The 21,490-nt window shown below is 34.2% G+C and overlaps 1 protein-coding gene across 1 annotated transcript; it reads right to left on the bottom strand.

Moving 5' to 3' along the window:
- Nucleotides 1-5,650: 5,650 nt before the first annotated feature.
- On the bottom strand, nucleotides 5,651-20,609 carry LOC114463587 (tetraspanin-2-like). Its single transcript, XM_028447235.1, has 8 exons — nucleotides 20,396-20,609; nucleotides 16,570-16,672; nucleotides 9,694-9,791; nucleotides 8,810-8,884; nucleotides 8,604-8,696; nucleotides 8,426-8,497; nucleotides 6,994-7,077; nucleotides 5,651-6,400 (listed from the first exon to the last, which is right to left on the bottom strand). The coding sequence occupies exons 1-8, from the start codon at nucleotides 20,462-20,464 to the stop codon at nucleotides 6,335-6,337; spliced, it is 660 nt and encodes a 219-aa protein (XP_028303036.1). The 5' UTR covers nucleotides 20,465-20,609; the 3' UTR covers nucleotides 5,651-6,334.
- Between the last annotated feature and the right edge of the window lie 881 nt (nucleotides 20,610-21,490).

Raw genomic sequence — 21,490 nt, 5'->3', positions numbered from 1 at the left:
AAAATGACAAAAAACAAAAATCACCCAAAATAAAAAGTAAGGCTATAGCAAGGCATTTTTTTCAAAAAAAATTTAAAAAAAAATAAATTGAGTTAGGACCATCATTAGACCCTAAAAACTACTGCAAATATAATGCACATACTTAAACTGGGCTAAAAAGGCTATAAGGCACAAAAAATGACAAAAAACAAAAATCACCCAAAATAAAAAGTAAGGCATTTTTTTCAAAAAAATTCCAAAAAAAAAAAATTGAGTTAGGACCATCATTAGACCCTAAAAACTACTGCAAATGTAATGCACATACTTAAACTGGACTAAAAAGGCTATAAGGCACAAAAAATGACAAAAAACAAAAATCACCCAAAATAAAAAGTAAGGCTATAGCAAGGCATTTTTTTTCAAAAAAATTCCAAAAAAAAAAATTGAGTTAGGACCATCATTAGACCCTAAAAACTACTGCAAATGTAATGCACATACTTAAACTGGACTAAAAAGGCTATAAGGCACAAAAAATTACAAAAACAAAAATCACCCAAAATAAAAAGCAAGGCATTTTTTTCAAAAAAATTCCCAAAAAAAAAATTGAGTTAGGACCATCATTAGACCCTAAAAACTACTGCAAATATAATGCACGTACTTAAACTGGGCTAAAAAGGCTATAAGGCACAAAAAACAAAAATCACCCAAAATAAAAAGTAAGGCTATAGCAAGGCATTTTTTTTTCAAAAAAATTCAAAAAAAAAAAAATTGAGTTAGGACCATTATTAGACCCTAAAAACTACTTCAAATATAATGCACATACTTAAACTGGGCTAAAAAGGCTATGAGGCACAAAAAATTACAAAAACAAAAATCACCCAAAATAAAAAGTAAGGCTATAGCAAGGCATTTTTTTCAAAAAAAATTCCATAAAAAAAAAAATTGAGTTAGGACCATCATTAGACCCTAAAAACTACTGCTAATATAATGCACATACTTAAACTGGGCTAAAAAGGCTATAAGGCACAAAAAATGACAAAAAACAAAAATCACCCAAAATAAAAAGTAAGGCAAGGCATTTTTTTCAAAAAAAATTCCCAAAAAAAAAATTGAGTTAGGATCATCATTAGACCCTAAAAACTACTGCAAATGTAATGCACATACTTAAACTGGGCTAAAAAGGCTATAAGGCACAAAAAATTACAAAAACAAAAATCACCCAAAATAAAAAGTAAGGCTATAGCAAGGCATTTTTTTCAAAAAAATTCCCAAAAAAAAAATTGAGTTAGGATCATCATCAGACCCTAAAAACTACTGCAAATATAATGCACGTACTTAAACTGGGCTAAAAAGGCTATAGGGCACAAAAAATGACAAAAAACAAAAATCACCCAAAATAAAAAGTAAGGCTATAGCAAGGCATTTTTTTCAAAAAAATTCCCAAAAAAAAAATTGAGTTAGGACCATTATTAGACCCTAAAAATTACTGCAAATATAATGCACATACTTAAACTGGGCTAAAAAGGCTATAAGGCACAAAAAATTACAAAAACAAAAATCACCCAAAATAAAAAGTAAGGCTATAGCAAGGCATTTTTTTAAAAAAAAAATTCCATAAAAAAAAAAATTGAGTTAGGACCATCATTAGACCCTAAAAACTACTGCAAATATAATGCACATACTTAAACTGGGCTAAAAAGGCTATAAGGTACAAAAAATGACAAAAAACAAAAATCACCCAAAATAAAAAGTAAGGCTATAGCAAGGCATTTTTTTCAAAAAAATTCCAAAAAAAAAAAACTGAGTTAGGACCATTATTAGACCCTAAAAACTACTGCAAATATAATGCACGTACTTAAACTGGGCTAAAAAGGCTATAAGGCACAAAAAAAGACAAAAAACAAAAATCACCCAAAATAAAAAGTAAGGCTATAGCAAGGCATTTTTTTCAAAAAAAATTCCATGAAAAAAAAATTGAGTTAGGACCATCATTAGACCCTAAAAACTACTGCAAATATAATGCACATACTTAAACTGGGCTAAAAAGGCTATAAGGCACAAAAAATGACAAAAAACAAAACTCACCCAAAATAAAAAGTAAGGCTATAGTAAGGCATTTTTTTCAATAAAATTCAAAAAAAATAAATTTGAGTTAGGACCATTATTAGACCCTAAAAACTACTGCAAATATAATGCACATACTTAAACTGGGCAAAAAAGGCAATAAGGCACAAAAAATGACAAAAAACAAAAATCACCCAAAATAAAAAGTAAGGCTATAGCAAGGCATTTTTTTCAAAAAAATTCCCAAAAAAAAAATTGAGTTAGGACCATCATTAGACCCTAAAAACTACTGCAAATATAATGCACGTACTTAAACTGGGCTAAAAATGCTATAAGGCACAAAAAATGACAAAAAACAAAAATCACCCAAAATAAAAAGTAAGGCTATAGCAAGGCATTTTTTTCAAAAAAATTCCACAAAAAAAAACTGAGTTAGGACCATCATTAGACCCTAAAAACTACTGCAAATATAATGCACATACTTAAACTGGGCTAAAAAGGCTATAAGGCACAAAAAATTACAAAAACAAAAATCACCCAAAATAAAAAGTAAGGCTATAGCAAGGCATTTTTTTCAAAAAAATTCCCAAAAAAAAAATTGAGTTATGACCATCATTAGACCCTAAAAACTACTGCAAATATAATGCACGTACTTAAACTGGGCTAAAAAGGCTATAAGGCACAAAAAATGACAAAAAACAAAAATCACCCAAAATAAAAAGTAAGGCTATAGCAAGGCATTTTTTTCAAAAAAATTCCAAAAACAAAAATTGAGTTAGGACCATCATTAGACCCTAAAAACTACTGCAAATATAATGCACGTACTTAAACTGGGCTAAAAAGGCTATAAGGCACAAAAAATGACAAAAAACAAAAATCACCCAAAATAAAAAGTAAGGCTATAGCAAGGCATTTTTTTCAAAAAAATTCCAAAAACAAAAATTGAGTTAGGACCATCATTAGACCCTAAAAACTACTGCAAAAATAATGCACGTACTTAAACTGGGCTAAAAAGGCTATAAGGCACAAAAAATTACAAAAACAAAAATCACCCAAAATAAAAAGTAAGGCTATAGCAAGGCATTTTTTTCAAAAAAATTCCCAAAAAAAAAATTGAGTTATGACCATCATTAGACCCTAAAAACTACTGCAAATGTAATGCACATACTTAAACTGGACTAAAAAGGCTATAAGGCACAAAAAATGACAAAAAACAAAAATCACCCAAAATAAAAAGTAAGGCTATAGCAAGGCATTTTTTTCAAAAAAATTCCAAAAAAAAAAATTGAGTTAGGACCATCATTAGACCCTAAAAACTACTGCAAATATAATGCACGTACTTAATCTGGGCTAAAAAGGCTATAAGGCACAAAAAATGACAAAAAACAAAAATCACCCAAAATAAAAAGTAAGGCTATAGCAAGGCATTTTTTTCAAAAAAAATTCCAAAAAAAATTGAGTTAGGACCATCATTAGACCCTAAAAACTACTGCAAATGTAATGCACATACTTAAACTGAGCTAAAAAGGCTATAAGGCACAAAAAATGACAAAAAACAAAAATCACCCAAAATAAAAAGTCACACATACACACCCAATACACATCCATTCATACACACAAACACCATACACGCACACACCTCCAACACTCACGACAATCAGGAGATACCAGAGAACTGGTTTTTTTTTACCTAAAGAAGAAACTGTCTCTTTTCACCCTCTTCTTTCACCTCCACCTTGTCCTCTTATCTCCTGGGGGGAGGAGGGAGGGGGACTTAGGGGGTATATACGTTTTGAGTTAGAACTGTGCCACTCGATCATCGGACGTCCGCCCGGGCGGTCACTAATTTTGTCCATCTTTGTACTCTTTTTTATTTAGTTTTATAATAAACCTTTTTTATAAAATCATCAATGCCTCGCCTGGACTCCATCACTCAACCAGAGCAATAAATCATGTCTCCAAATGAGGTCAACCGCAAATTTGCCGTGACACCTCCATTTTGACACTCTGAAAGTTTTTCGCCCTGTATTCATGCCTTACTATAACCTTACCTCTGTTTTGAGGAGTTTATTTTTTTATTTTTTGCCCTTTTATAAGCCTTATAGCCTTCCCTTCAATTTGAGGCTCTGGAACTTTGCCATTTTTTATGCCGTACTATATATAGCCTTACCTCTGTTTTGAGGCATTTGAAACTTTTTCGCCGTCTTTATGCTTTACTATAGCCTTACTTCCATTTTGAGGTGTTTGAAAATTTTTTGCCGTTTTTTATGCCGTACTATATATAGCCTTACCTTCGATTTGAGGCGTTTGAAACTTTTTCGCCCTGTTTTTATGCCTTACTATAGCCTTACTTCCATTTTTAGGCGTTTTAAAATTTTTCGCCATTTTTATGCCTTACTATAGCCTTACTTCTGATTTAAGGCATTTAAATTTTTCCACCGTTTTTTTAAGCCTTACCTCCATTTTGACACTGAAAGTTTTTTGCCCCGTTTTTATTACTTACTATATAACCTTACCTCCGTTTTGAGGCGTTTACAATTTGTTTGCCCTTTTTTAAGCCTTACCTCCATTTTGAGGCTCTGAAACTTTTTTGCTGTTTTTTTTTTGCCTTACTATAGCCTTACCTCCATCTTGACACTCTGAAAGTTTTTCGCCCTGTTTTATGCCTTACTATAACCTTACCTCCGTTTCGAGGAGTTAAAAAATTTTTTTTGCCCTTTTATAAGCCTAACTATAGCCTTACCTCCATTTTGAGGCTTTTGAATTTTTTTTTTGCCGTTTTATGCCTTACTATAGCCTTACCTTCGATTTGAGGCGTTTGAAACTTTTTTGCCCTGTTTTTTTTGCCTTACTATAGCCTTACCTCCGATTTGAGGTGCTTGAAAATGTTTCGCCCCTCTTTATGCCTTACTATAGTCTTACCTTCGATTTGAGGCGTTTTAAACTTTTTCGCCCTGTTTTTATGCCTTAAAATAGCCTTACTTCCGTTTTGAGGTGTTTTAAAATTTTTCGCCATTTTTATGCCTTACTATAGCCTTACCTTCATTTCGACACTCTGAAAGTTTTTCGCCCTGTTTTACAATTATAATGGACCCCATCCATGCTCACAATTCAGTCAGAAAGCCAACAGACCTTTAGAAACACCCAAAGACTTTTATTGTTTTTACCAGCAAGACAAAAACCTTTTACGCATTATTGTAAATATCACACAAACATACATTACATTCCAATAAGCAGCTGAGATAAGAAGCAAACTAGCTCTCAGTTACAGACCAGGGAAGGCAGTTTAACACACATTAGCTTAGAAAACGAGCGTTTATCATAAGACCTTTCTAAACCTTTGGGTTGAAGTCATATCTAACGACTTCAATTGTGCTTTACTCAAGATAATATAAAACACAATCACATTGTTTATTCTCTCAGAAATTGATGAAGAGAAGATAGAGATATTCTAACTCAGCGATTCTCAATTGGTGGGTCGGGACCCAAAGGTGGGTTGCGGACCTGTACTGGGTGGGTCGTGGATAGATGGTCAAAAATAAATAAATACTTAATGTCTCTCATGTTGGACTTTTCTTTTGACAGGCATGCTCTGAAATGCATGTTGCACAGGAAAATATATAAAATTATGTTTTAAAAAACATTATATGTGTGTGTTTTTAACAGCTACGATTTAATGACCGTGGCAAAATGTGGGTCCCAGGGTGAGACCAGTTGAGAACCCCTGGTCTAGCAGTTGGTGACATCAAAAAGGCACAACACTGAGGTTTACTTTGCAAAGGTAGGCCGGTCCTCCAAACACGAACGCATGCACAAAGCAGGGATTGAAATTAGACCAAAGAGGAACTGATCGTGCTCTGAATAAATAAAAGTAAAGGTGTGTGTATGAAATGCACTTCTTATTTACAGCAGCAATGTTGGCTTTGTCGTGGCGTCTGTAGAGCTACAGAAGTTAATAAAAAAATAAAATAAAAAAAACATGTTCGAGGAAGTGGTAAATTACAGCAGAATTCTAGAAGCTAAACACGCCGTGTGTTATGAGACAGAAATGAGTGTTTCAGAGCTGATGAGGTCAATGTGTTAAAGGTGTGAAGTTATTAAACAGCTCAGGAATAGCTAGGATGACTTATTACCGTTTTTGTACATGTGAACCCACCACATCCGTGTGAGCTCAGAAAACTGGTGAGATGTAACTTCCCAGTTCCTCCTCTTCTGTGGCCACATTGACTCTGAGGTTAGTGTGAGAATGAGAAGTGGTTTGGTTCTCACACTGAAGGTGGAGATGGAGCTGCTAAATCACCTCTCTGCTATTCCTGATCGCACAACACAGCACCATGCTGAAGATCATTCCCAACACCTGAAATCAGTAGACGGACTAATTATCACCATCATCATCATATAAAATACTCCCAACATGTCACAACTAGTCTTCGTGAAGATTTACAAGATCATTGTCAACATTTCTAAACCTCTCGTTTTGAACGGATTCCGTCCCGTGTGACGAAATTGTAGTTTCGTTTTTATTAGTTAACGGAAATATTACTATATTTGACACCGCTTTCGTTCACATGTATTTTGTCATAGTCTTGTTATTGTCACTTAAATAAAAATGTAGTCGACAAAAACTATTACAGAAATGTTTAGTCAACAATATTGACACTGCACGTGTTTCACACGTTAAAAAAAATAAATAAATAAAAAAAAATATATATACTGTATATATATATATATATATACACAAGGGGGCATCCATTCTCACTTTTAATTCTAGCAGTGGTTACGCACACACTCAATTTTAATACTAATTAGGTTAAAAATAGTGAAAAATCCAATGAGCTTCCTGACAACTTAGAAATGAATTGAGTCCAGTGACAAATTAAATCTATTATATTTAAAATTAATTGTCAAAAAATGTATTTCTGAATCAATGAGATAATTGTAGTTTCTCACCATAACTCCAGCGATGCCGATCCCTATGTAGCCAATGATGTGTAGCTTCTCATCAAAGAATTCAGCTATTGCAGTCAGGCAGTCCTAACAACAGAAATCATTGATAGAGATGATTAGACATGCTGAGTCGCTACAAACTACCGGTACTTTCTCTGGTTTTAGGTCCAGTTCCATCATATTATTGAAATATCTTTGAGTAGATCAGGCTTGTTTGTGCCGCATGTTCCACACATGCTTTATTAGATTAATCTGGATAATTTAGATACCATCCAACCATGGCACATCAACTACCATTTGGACCCTTGGGTCCAGGAAGACCAGTCCAAGGTAAGGGTATTTGGCGAGTAGAGTGTAGGTCGGAGGCTAAATCTCGCTCTTGTTCAGTTCTCGCGTGTGAGTTTAATGGTCAAGAGGGATAAACTCACCTTGGCTGACAATGATTCTGACAGAGATTTAGATTATTTTATCCGTTGGAGCGTTGATTCTTTGAAAGATTTTTTTGCGGAAATGTGGCATCGTTCTCCAATGTAGAAATGCTGAGTTAGCGGCTAAAGCTAATTACTGACAAATAGCAACCAATCATCTGATCAGTGCTGTTTCACTTACCAGCCTGTTTAGTGTTCATCTTGTGCACTTCCTTCAAATTTGTAATTGAATTAAAATAATAGCTTAATAAAAAATAATCATGGACCTGGTTAGTGAACGGTGTATCTCGGAAAAGTATCTTTTCAAAGTGAAAACTCATACTGTCCTTTTCACACTCGGAAATCTCGCTTGTCGCATCAATAATAATGATAAATTTTATTTATAGGTGCTTTTGAAAAACTCAGACACTTTACAGTTAAAACAACTACACATGTAAAAAAAAAAAAAAGAAACTAACAACAATAAAAGTAAATACAGAAATTAAAATATTGACCAACCTGAGCATTAACACAGGAAAGAACAAAGGGATTTTGTGTATTTTTGACATTGTTTTGTGCATTTTTCCCTCATTTAGTATGTTTTTGTTGTAGTTTTGTGTGTTTTTAAATCATTTTGTCTACCTTTGTGTTTTGGGAGTCATTTTATGTATTATGAATGTCATTCCATGTGTTTTTCTGTCATTCTGTGTATTTTTGTCATTGTTTTGTATATTTTTCCTCTCATTTAGTGTGTTCTTGTTGTGGTTTTATGTGTTTTTGTTCTGTGAATTGTCATTACTGTTTTTTCCCTTACTTTGTTGTCCTTTTGTTTATTTTTCTCTCATTTCATGTTTACTACACTAACTAACGCACACAGAAATGAACTGTTGCGTACAGGAGAACTCAATGCTTTGGTTGATTAATATTCATAATTTTATGAATAATTATGGTAGAAAGTGAGAGCCTTCAGCATTTCATTGGTATTTGGTGCCACCGTGTGGTCATTAAGTGTCACAGTGTGTGTTTACCGGTGTGTCCTCTGGAACGTCTGCACACAGAGCAATAGCAGACTCTGGTGTGGAGCCTCCACAGCAGTTCAGCTGTCAACACAAATACAGGAAATATTACACACACACAAACACACACACACACATAAAGAGGCTTTCAGTGTGAAAACATGGATTCATAGAGGACTCTTCCACTCACAGTTTTGTGGTAAATTAAGGCGATTGCAGTGGCGTTCACATTGGTAGGATCAGCAATGGAGCCACTGTAAAACTTTTGGACTTCCTCAGAAATCTGTCAACAGTGACACAAAGATTTGTATGTGTGAAACTAGAAGACCTTTAATCTGGAGTAAAAAAGTATTAATGATGTAATATCAATATTGTATTATCATAATAAAACTGTACCTGCTCTTTGTTTAAGAATCCAAACACACCAGCAGTGATTTCAGCTCCAAAGATGATCAGAAGGCAGACAAAGAACTATGGAGACACAATGTGGCTTTTAATGAATTATAATAACATTTATTAGTATTTCATAACACAAAAAGGAAAAACAAAAAACAAAACAAAAACAAAACATTTATATGGAAATTGCAGATTTTTTAATAACATTAACTTCTGGCATTATTTTGTCTTTTTAAGTTTTGGAGGGATTTATTTTCCTATTAGATTTTGTATATCTAATAATATTAAGCTCAAACAGCTAATGGTGGGGCGAGCCAACAGCTTGAAAATGAGAGAAGGGCAGAAACCAAAACTACAAATCCCACAGTGCACTGCTGTTACTGTAATATTATTTAATGACTTACTTTAAAGTTAAATCTTTGGATTTATTCTTTTATCATTTTCTCTAAATATGTATTTATGAATTATTTCAATAAATATTAAGCTAATGCATAATATTAAGGTAACACAGGAGGTTCATTTATAACCCATATATTTTACATCTTTCCTAAAAGAGAAAATCCAACATAAATAGTTTACTTACATATTATGTTTAAAAAAGTAAATCTCCATATATTATCGTATATATTTTATTGCTTTTTTTGTAGTTGATTTCTAATGTATCATGTGCTAGTGATAAGTTAGCATACTAAAGATTTTTGATATACTGTTTTATTGTCCCTTTATTCTTTTACTCTTTAATCATATAGCTATCATTATCATGCAACTCTTAATTTAATTAGATTAAATCATGTGTATATAAATATATATTTTAAAATCATGTGTCGTTGTAACTTAGAAATGACAAAAATAATAATAAATAAATAATAAAATCTTTAACCCACCGAAGCAAGAAGACACTGCGACTCCCGCACAGCCCCGAAACAACCGAAGAAACCAACGACCATCATCAGCCCGCCTGCACTGAGGAGGATGTACACAGCTGAGGAAGAAACAACACATTATGGAAGAATTCATCTGAGTTCTACTGGAAAAAATACAAAACAAAGATTGCAGTTTACACGTTCACCTAAGAGTGGCAATAGAACCAAATCCATGTTTGATGGAGCTGAAATAATTTTGTAAAAGTAAAAACAACAACAAAAAACAGACATGGAGGGTGTTGTTCTTTGATTAATGAAACAATAGCCGTAGGTCTGTACGTTATAACTTCACCAGTGTTTATTATTATTCATTTTTTCGACACTCCTGTGTTAAGGTTTTCATTTATTTAGACAATTATTTTTCCAACTTTTTCTCATAATGACACATCAAAGCAATCAGCAGACGCCTCTGAGTAAGACAGGCAGTTGTCAGGAAAAAAAAAAGGAAATCTCCAGGAAAAAAAAGTTGTCTGAATAAACAAAAATCTTAACATCAGATATTTGGTGCTTAGCGGAGGTTTGTGCTCTTGGTTTTGTTTTTTGTTTTTGTTTTTTTTTTTTAAAATATTATCAGCATTCTCGGTTGCATTATCCTTAACCTTTGTTGGAAAAAATCTATATATGATCACCTAGTGGAAAAATTGGGACTTCATTTCCTTTCTTTCTTTCTTTCTTTATCAGAAAGGACAACTTGCCGAGCACAGATCGATGTAGTTAGATCGTAGGAATATAAATCGATTCAGCGATCTAATGGATGAATCGTTACACCCTTAAACCTCAGTTTTCTGAACAAAATGTTGTAGCCGGACAAAAGGAGGTACAGTACATGGATTCAGAAATAAGTCAAAGTTAGAGAACCACTGACATGATGATACTTGTGTTGTTTTTTTTAATGCTGTTTTACATTCTTGATGAGCACTGATCGATGTACTGTAGCTAAATCATAGGAATATAAATCGATCTAATGGATGAATCGTTAGGTACATTAGTACCTGTAGTGAGTACTTGTACGTACGCAGGTGTTGTGACAAAATCTGTGACCTGATCAAATGGTGGCTGACTTCTGTGAGTATGAACGCATAAACCACTGTCTCTAATGATTCACCTGCTTTAGTTCCTTTTGCTTTAACTTAAATTAAAAACTGATCACATTAACAGAAGCCAATAAGTTTAAAGCTGTGTATCGGCATTGGAACATAGAACACGTCTTTAAAGCAACCGTTAATCATCACAGCATCAATGTGTGCGTGGTTCTGAGGAGCACACATGTACGTTAGAATTAATCAGAATCAGAATGGCTTACGGGTGCTTAAAAAAGGTGCAATAGCAAACAATAGAATAGAATAGATTAAATAAAAATAGAATAAAATAAAAATAAGGCATGCAATAATACGTTCTTGATAATAATATAATATATATACAATAAACATGTCGTCATTGCAGGTTATTAAGGACTTTAAGGAAAGTTTGTAGAGAATGTAAAAATCACCAGGGTTTGAAGCAGCGAGTTACATGATTACATGGTGTTCATGAGTCCAACAGCATGATGTACGTCTGTATGTACTAGGGGTGCAACAATACAGTTCTTTTTTGTTTATTTTAAATGTTATCTGCATTCTTGGTTGCATTATCCTTAACTTTTATTGTAAAAAATGAATATATTTGATTACCTTGTGGAAAAGGGGACCAGTTGTCTAAAATGCCTTTAGCAGATGAAGCTATAAAACATAATGAACTCAAGTCTGCACTTAGTTTGGTTTCCAGTTTCCCTCACTCTGATTGGTTCCAGTACTAAAATAGATGGCATCTGTCTTGTCAAAGGACTAAATCTAATTACTGTTTGGCTTTATCACCACAATATCAGCTCCTCTTCTTGTCTGCCTGACGTCACCTCTCCATGCTTCTCCCAGTGCTCACTATAGTGAACCCTCTGCACTGTAACCATACACTGGGGCAGGTCCCTGCAGTCTACGCTGAGGGGCCTCATCAGTGACACACACAGCAACCAACACAGCAATGTAATTAATCCACACGGGGCCAACGCAAGCTGTTGTTTTCCTACTGTAGAACAAAGGAGGAGGAAACAACAAGCTCAACACACTCAACAAAGTGTGTTGTCTGGGTTTAATATATATAAACCTTGGTTCATAATCATATTAATATTCTCTTTTAGTTCAACATTTGAAACAGAATACAGAGTGTAAACACATGTTCCTGATCTCATATACAAATGTAGTGAGTGTTCACATGCTGAGAACACAGAAGCAGCAACACTACACTGCCTTATTATTATTATTATTATTATATTAGCTGGAGGTGAAACTTTGTTTATTAATTAAAGAAGGAACATCATCAAGATTTGAGAAAAGTTCCTGTAATTTATCATTTTTGGCTCAAGTACCTCCTTTCTCTTACTTTGGAAGTTTCCAAGTACTCCCCTTTGTCTGACTTAATAGCATAATGATGGAATGAATGAGTGATAACACACATTTTAAAGAGTCACATTTTGTAAACATGTGGAACTAAACAGTATTTAGTGGCTATTGAATAGATTTATATTATTATTTTATTGTATTTTCATTTCATGTTCTAATCAAGATCATTTCTGTCATCATTTTGTGTGTTTTTGGTGTCATTTTGTGTGCTTTTGGTATTCTTTAAATGATTCTATCACAGTGTGTGTTTTTGGTGTCGTTTGGCAGTTTATTATGTCATTTTGTATGTTTCACTGTTATTTTTGTGTATTTTGTAGTGATCTTGTGTATTTCTCTCATTTAGCGTATCTTTGTTGTCGTTTTGTGTGTTGCTGGTAATATTAACTCATTTTTGTTCAGGGGACAAATATGGACGAGTTTGACCTCAAGTGGGGAAAAAAGAACAACCTTAACATTATTGCGCCCTTGTTTTCAATATCAGTTCAATTCACTTAAAAACATTATTGATTTTGTTGCCAATTTGTGTAATTTGGAGGAATTTTGTGGAACTGTTTGTGAGAAATTGCAAGATTTGTGAAGAAATTCAGATTATTTTCCAAAATGACTGCATTCATGTGATAGAAACAAAGGAAATATTGTGGAGTTGCTGAAAGTGAGTTTTTTTTTTAAAGTAATTTACACAATAATTAATGTTTTCTTCATCATTTTTACTTCCTCTTGCGGGCCAAATTGGATGCTCTAAAAGGCCGGTTTTGGCCCCCGGGCCTTGAGTTTGACACAGGTGCTCTAACATGTGGATGATTTATTTTTGTTGACGCAGTTTACCTAATCTATAAACAGGTCGCACCCTGATAGTTAGTGAAAAAAATATTATTTAATTCCCATACTCATCAGCCTTCTTATCGAATGATAACGAATGGAATTTAAAACTTTAAATTATGAATCATAGATCATGAAAGATTCACATTCAGAAAATTCTTAACCATTCCTTTAATTTTAGATATGACTAAAATAAAAAGTTTTGCTGCTATAGGTTTAGGCTGCTTCATTGGTCATTCTTTTTACAATCTACCTATGACGGGGAAACTTAATGGCACTATGAGGAAAAAAGGGTTAATGGTAAACAACATTATTATTATTAATAATAATAATAATAATAATAATAATAATAATTCTTAGAACTATATACATCATAAAGTCATAAAGTTATTATTTATACTTATAATAAAAATATAGAAGCATTAAAGAAAAAAAAAATCACGATGAAATTTTTTTTTCATCGTGAATTGTTAATTTGTTTGTTCGGTAGCACTTTACTTTACATAAGGCTGACATTACGCTGTCATTATTTGTCATTTGCATGAATAAGGTGTCATGAAGGCTGTCATTAAACTGTCACGAAGTGTTTTTCACTAAATAATGACACATTTGGAGCTATGTTGGCGTTTCGTTGGGTTCGGTGAGGTATCTAGTTAGGTAAGGTTAGGGGTTAGGTTTACGGGTTAGGGTAATGACACTTACTGACACCTTATTCATGCTAATGACAGGTGTCATGTCATGTCACCTTTATGTTTAAAACTGAAACTAAGCGCTACCATTTGTTTTAACATGCAAGAATAAAACAGACAACTTTAGAATAAATGGAAAATGTTATTTTATCGCCATGTTTAATGTAATACAATTTAAAATGATTGACAAAGCTGCATGTGACAGTGACGTATTTCATAGACAGGCCATTATCCTTCCTGTTCCTAAAGAGCGTGAGCACTTCCTCCTGTCACTCTCCCGTCCCACTCACTAACGTCCTGTGGGAGGCAGCTGGTCCCATGGAAGCTGAGCTGGGAGCTGATGAGCTCAAGTCCCCATGTTAGGTCATGCTCTAAATGTCTGCAACAGGAACAGGCTTCATTCTAATCATCTGCTCCTACGCAGAGACAAAGAGAGAGACTCTTTGTGTGGACTGTGGAACACTGACGCCTGTTTGTGCTGCTAACTTTACGTTTCAATCCACTGCTATTGTGTTTTCTTTGGAGCTTTGCAGAGACAGCTGAGTACAAACAGCTATAAATATAGCATTTGTTTCTCTACACAGGTGTACAGCCATTTATCACTGTTTGTATGCAACTGGTATCTGAGGTTGTGTTGGAGACTTGGCTGGAGATGCTTGATAGAGTACTTTAAGTAAGGTTTGCATTTTCGCCTTGAGTTCTTCTCTTTCTGTTTATTTTGTTTTGTTTTTTGTCTCCGTGTCCAGGATAATTTATTGTTAAATAAACCTATATTGTCTGGAATGGTAAAACTCAGTTGACATGAAATAAACCAAGTATAAAAGGTAGCAGCTAGCAACATTTGTTTTTTTAGAAATGTTGAATCGTGTAGTAAAAAAATAAATAAATAAAGAGCGAGAGAGAGAGAGAAATATCAGTTATATTTAATTCAAAATGACTAAATATCATTAGTATTTAAAATGGCACTGGTTATGGACAGTATGAAACATAATGTTGTGGGTTTTTTTAAAAAAATATTACAAATAAAGTAAATGGGCATATATATAGTATATATGCCCATTTACTTTATTTGTAATATTTTTCTTACATATATCTACATTTAAACATATTTGAGGTACATTTTTGTATGTCAATAAATTACAAGAAGGACAGTATTTTATTGAGCAATACTAATGTTAGTTTGTTGTAAATTTGTCAAAAAATTAGCCAAAAAAGCAACTAACATTTTCCAAATATTTTACAATTAATTGAGAACTGTTTCCAGGTACTCCCTGCAATGCACTCCTGTTACCCTTGGGGTACGTGTACCCCTGGTTGGGAATCACTGCTTTAAGTGAGCTTCTTCTTTTCTTCATGTTTTTTTTTTTTATTTATTATTATTATTTTTTTAATTCATTATTATAGGTTGGTTGTAGCAGGAAGTAAAAGTCATATATGATCATTAATGTGTCCACTCCACTGTAGACTCAGGCTTCACACAAATGTAATCTAGCTAACATGCCCTGTCTCCAAAACACTTAAAACAGATCACTAATGGTTCATTTCCATCATTAACGGCCATTTGCAGCCTGTACTTCAGCCCACAGCATTATTAGTAACCACTTGTATCATGAGTGAAGGACCTCAAATGAAAAAAAAAAACAAAACAAAAACAGCTGTGGTTAGGATTCTATTATGCTTGCTGTGTAGAGGAGGTCACACCTTCAGCTCTGGAAACATCTTCATAAAGAAGGAAGGAGTCATTCCCTCACAACGTCACCAGAAAAAAACAATGATTGCATTGCAACCAAAACACTAGAATTCAAATATTTCATCACATTTAAATCTATGATTTTTATGAGGTAATTTCAACAAATTTTCAGGATATCCTGCACACTTTGGGCCATTTTTCTGTGAATATTCAATCGGCACAGTGTACATTTTTAGTTTGGTCAATTTAGTGAGCAGGATGTGTGTCCATTTTTGCACATCCTTATTTTTCTTCCATTTTCAGCTTCCAATATCTCAGGAACTATATCACATAGGAAACTGAAATTTGGTATAATAACACAGCTCCAGCTACTGTCTCAGAATAAAAAAAAAAAATCTGCTATATATTTTATCTGGTGGACATGTCAGACCCACAAAATCGGAAAAAAAAAAAGTTTGTTGGGTTTTCGGGGCTCAAAAATGTTTAGGCCTTCAGTAAACAACTTTACATATCAGCTTTGGGCTATGTAATTTGTGATGTTTTTTTTCTCTCATAAAAATAAATGTTAAATATGAATCTAAATGTTAAATATGAATCTAAATGTTAAATATGAATCTAAATGTTAAATATGAATCTAAATGTTAAATATGAATCTAAATGTTAAATATGAATCTAAATGTTAAATCTAAACATTACATTTAAATATAAATGTAAATTCTAAATGTGTTATTTTGGTACTCCCGGTGAATTTGGTAAATATTTAGTTTCACCCGTGGCATTTAGATTTAACATTTGAATTTAGATCTAACAATTAACATTTAAGATTTACATTTAACATTTAGATTGAACATTTAGCATTTAGATTTAGCATTTAATGTATATTTAAATGTAACATTTATATTTAATATTTAACATTTAGATTAAACATTGACATTATATTTTTACGAGAGAAAAAATATCACATTTCACAAATAGTGCTGCAAATGTAACTTTTTTAAATGTGGTTTGTTGCTAAATGTTGCAAAAAAGCTGCTGTTTATTTTAGCATGTGCAACTCTACAATCGGCGCCCCATAGCTTTGTGGCCAAATTGTCTTATTTATACTTAGGTACACTTGTTTATACTAATGTAAACGTATTTAAACTTATGGATTTGTGTCATATTTCTGCTGATGCAAAGTGAGTGTGCAGGACTTCTGGCGTACCGATGAAAAAGGAGGCGGGGGCTTCATCACCCGTCAGGAGTTCCAGTGTTTCTGGGTCAAACCGGAGCCACAATCCCACAGCCAGCACCAACAGGCCCGACAGCTGAGGATCAAAAAATAATCATAAAACCAATGTCACAACCAAGTTAGTTTCACATCTACTTTTAAAAACTTTTTAAATCTTTTGATTTGATTACAGTTCTCTAACTGCCCTTTGTCCAGAAGTACCTCCACAGTTCATAATTAACACTAGTTTTTCTCTTCCTGTAACTTGCGGATCATTAAAATTCTGCAGATGGCTCCGTGTTCTTTGTCTTATCTGTACAAGTGTATTGATGCTCACAGCCAGTCCCTCTTTCTATTTATTCCTAAGCAGCTCCTGCCAAGCGATGTTGTGGCTTCTTTTGTTTTCGAGCAACTGAAGGACTGTCAAAAAACTTTTCTCCAGGATAAAAATTTGAACCACTTTGTGTCACGTATAACCTCTGTTTTAATCTTCAATCTCTTTATTTTTGAAGGCTCCTCTTCGTGAGGGCTGCTCATAAATCTCCATGCAGGATCATTAACGTATCAAATCAAGTTTCAGAACCAAGGGTCTTTTGGCCATTGTGCGTTTCAGCCCATCCCTCCACACAGTGCCTGGGTGATGTAACTCACACTGGCATCGGCTGCTTATTGGCACTTCACCCAAAAATGAACTGTAGAATCCCTTTGGCAGGGATCACACTACGAGTTCTGCCTTCGCTCCCAAAAAACTGCTAAAACAAAGAGTCTGCTGTCACTTGGAGTGATTAAAGTCTTCATTTTAGGAAGCAGAGACTATTCAAAGCAGCTCTAAGAGTCTCACTCATTCATTCAGTGATTGGCGTAAATGTTAGACTCAGCCACAACTCAATGCTTCTTTACGACTGAATCATTTTAGTCAAGTTAGTCAAGTATTTGTGTCTAGTCCCTATTTAGAGACGTAGGCTGTTTGAAATAGCATACTAACGTACTACTCATGCTAAGTTTGACGTCAACGTCAGTATGTAGTGAGTGCACATTAGATAGTATCAAAAGATTGAGTATGCGAGAAATACCCAGACGTATACTAGATGCACACTAGTCATACTCAACCATCCAATGAACGTAAAATTGTCCTGGGACCGACTTCAAGTTAAAAATCAAACATTCCCTTTTCAAAACAAAAGCATCTCTTCCTGTCTTCCATTAGTTTTATTTTTAACCCTTTTGTAAAAAGGCCTCTTGTTTTGGAAGTTAACAGGAAGTTTCATCAGTAGCACAATGTAGGGCTGGGCAGTATATCAAGATTCAGGATATATCGAGTTTTCTATTTCAGCGATAGAAAAAATTACAATATCGCCTATATCGATATATATATTTTTTATAGCTCATTTTTTATTAAAATACTAGTTTTAGGAGTTGGTGCTTTTGCTACTTCTCAGAACAGCATGAAAATCACAGTTAGATGATCACTGAGTGCGTCCTATAACCCAGACCTTCCCCTGAACAAGCCACACTACAGAACTCACTCACACGTGCTGTCCCTTAAAGGAGAAAAAGCCAAAATTGGCACATATTATGCAGCTGTTTGTTAATAAATGTGCCTCTGTGGCATTTTGCGTCAGTAAATTTTACCCAGAATTGTTCTTTGGATCTGACTTTATTTGATATAGCAATATCAATATTTATATCATATATCACTGTTTTGAGAAAAAATATCAAGATATGAGTTTTGGTTTATATCGCTCAGCACTAGCACAATGGCGGGTCTCGGAAAATGTCTGAAATATCGGAATTAAATGTGTATATGCCACTTTTATGGCTCAAATGACCACATGTTGATATTCTACTTTGTCACGTTCTCAGTTAAAATGATTTCAGAACTTTCAAAGGTGGAGAATCAACTGAGATATTTACCCTCAGTGTGTTTCAGGTTTTTGTTGTTGTAGGACCGAAATGCATATTGGGAAACTCGGAAGTATACTTCAGTGGGAAAGGTCACCATCCTAACCATGCTTCTACTATGTAGTAGACAGTAGAAACTCATTGGGTTTGTAGTGCATAGTACGCGTGCCATTTCAAACACAGCCTTAGTTTACATTGTTTCAAACCTGCTTTAGTTTCGATTTGACAGACTTTATTATTTGTGTTTTAAGTCTATCATTATATTATGATCATATTGTCTTAATATTGCCATTGTGGCTCATTTTATGTCCTTTGGCTGTAGCTACAGGTGTAGCTTACTGTGCCCAGCACAAAGGTGCTTTAAATCTGTTTATTAGCTGTACATTTTGGATTCTAGTGACACAATATAGTTATTTAGTATATTTTTATTCATCCATACACTTCCTTCTTCTATTTAGAGTCATGGGAAACTTGAGGTTATCCCAGGTTACTCCAGACAAGGTAAACACACATTAACTCATGGGGTAAACACAGAAACTCCAATTACTCTAATCCCAGGTGGTGCGTACCGTACATTGTTCACATGGCATTTCGATAACTGGAAGAAGAAATTTCAATTAAAAAATTTAATTTATGGACCTGCAGAGATTACAGCCAAAGTCCAACTATGTATTTTGAAAACAAACAAATGAATAAATATATGTCTTACAAGAAAAATGTAGTATGTTTTTATCTTATAAATTGCTGTACATGGTCTCATTGTCAAACTGTAATGCACAATTGTTGAAATGTACTGTATCTATCGGTCTGAGATGAATCGGTGGAAAATGGCTACTCAATTAGTTTATTGAACATTTTTAGATTAATATTGTTTTGATGGTATATAAAGCAGACATATATAGGCATCTGGTGGGCCGAGGTCCACATGTAGGAAACATACGCAAAATGACTCACCAAACACGGCCAAACGAAGTGAAAACACACACACAAAAAAAACAACACAACTATATAAAATTAAATAACCAAAGTGAAAAACTTACATGAACATATACAACAAAAAAAAAGAAAACAGGATTTTTTTTTTCTGTAAAATATTCAAAATAATAACAAAAATACACAAAATGTCTCCAAAAACACACAAAATGACTACCAAAATGAACAAAATAGCATAACAATACAAAACGAGGACAAAAACACACAACAGAAATGCAGACAATACCCACAAATTGATCATTATTCTAATTACTGTCATGAATATTGACAATGCCCCTCAGATAAGACAAAATCACATTTTTGTGGTCCCTGCTGTGATAAAAGTTGCACATTTCATGCACAGACTTTGGTTTTGTCTTTTCGCATACTGTATCTTATCTCTGAAAAATTCACAGACTGTTTCCAGATATAAAACAGATTTAAGTCCCAGCACATACTGCCTAAGCATTAGAGAGCATGGGAATAGTAGGACAGCTACTGTAAGTGTGATGTGATCAGATATAATTCACTATCAGTAAAAACAGCTGCTATAGACTCATATTTGGGACTTTTGAAGACTAAAAGGATGCATCATTTGGTTTTTGTGGTAATGAACTAAAATGATGATTATCAAATATGTAATTAAAGATTGATTAGAAAATTCTGGTAATGAGTGAATCAACAGTAGGGGATAGTTTAAACCAGCCTGATTCCCCCTCCACAGTCAATACAAGTTCATTAAATCATATCAAGCATAAAGTGAACGTTTACTTGGTGCAAAAAATGGAAAACACGGAGGTATGATTTCAACACAAACGCACTTAAACCATTCAAACCATTAGCATTCCCATATTAAAATAGCAATAACATAGGCAATACATATATTTATACATCGTGTTGATTATACAAATGGTAACCATGCCAACAGCTGGAGGAGCCGACTCACCCAAAAGATGAAGTTGAAGACGAAAAGCAGGTATTTAACGCATTTCATGCCGCCCTGCACTTTCCCCATGATGCTCACTGCTCCGTCTCCCTGTTGTTCTCACAGTCTGTGCAAAGCGGTGGTGATGGTGGTGGTGATGATGATGATGATGATGACGACGGTGAGAACATCGTTTCACCATGAAAACATGCGCACGCGCTGCGAGGGCTCCGCACCGCCCAATTTCACTCGTGCGCGTGTTTGCGCGCGCGTGTAAAGCAGCAGCTGATGCTAATTTGGGCTCCGCCCACTGAAGTGTGTTGGAGGGACTCTTGATTGGGATCTGTTAATAATAATAATAATAATAATAATAATAATAATAATAATAATAATAATAGAAACCAGTTTGAGAATAAATTTGATTTGAGGCACTTTACCCACACTGCCTTGTATGAGTGAGTATGAATTGTGCATGAATGTTGGTGGTGGTCAGAGGGGCCGTAGGCGCGAAATGGCAGCCACTCCTCTGTCAGTCTAGGGCAGCTGTGGCTACATTGTAGCTTACCACCTGACTGTGTGAGTGACTGGTGTGAATGAATAATGGTTTCTGTAACGCGCTTTGAGTCTCCTCGAAGAAAGCGCTATATAAATTCAAGCCATTATTATTATTATTATTATTATTATTCTATAAGTGTGCAAACTGTGCATACTAGTGAAGAAAAAGTGTCACAATTAGACTTAAATGTTAATAAGAAGGCGGGGCAAACACGTTTAAGCTTTGCCATTGGCTCCAAAATATTACAACCAATCAGGGTGCTGGATTTGGATATAATCCCTCCTACTTCTACTATTAGACAAGGCAAGGCAATGCAAATTTATTTGCATAGCGCATTTCATACACAAGGTATAACTCAATGTGCTTTTCATGATCAAAAAGTGCAAAAGAAAACATTGTTGCCAACAAAAAAAAAAAACAACATTTAAAATCATCAACCAACACATTACATCAACAACATGACCAAAAATCTCCCTCTCAATCATACGCACTAGAGAAAAGGAGTGCCTTTAACTTTGATTTAATAATGAGGTGTCACACGCTATTGCTAAGGCAACATT

This window comes from Gouania willdenowi, chromosome 5 (assembly GCF_900634775.1).
Source record: "Gouania willdenowi chromosome 5, fGouWil2.1, whole genome shotgun sequence".
Taxonomy (NCBI): Eukaryota; Metazoa; Chordata; class Actinopteri; order Blenniiformes; family Gobiesocidae; genus Gouania; species Gouania willdenowi.
Note: the sequence above shows the minus strand (reverse complement) of the source record. Positions and strands in the feature narration are given on the sequence as shown.

What these genes read in the sequence shown, in the direction of transcription:
- LOC114463587 (XM_028447235.1), bottom strand. Translation starts at nt 20,464, where the DNA reads ATGGGGAAAGTGCAGGGCGGCATGAAATGCGTTAAATACCTGCTTTTC. An exon ending in TCTTCAACTTCATCTTTTGG is followed by an intron (nt 16,673 to 20,395) that starts GTGAGTCGGCTC and finishes TTTGATCCTCAG; the next exon opens with CTGTCGGGCCTGTTGGTGCT. An exon ending in ACGTTCCAGAGGACACACCG is followed by an intron (nt 7,078 to 8,425) that starts GTAAACACACAC and finishes TTCTGTTGTTAG; the next exon opens with GACTGCCTGACTGCAATAGC.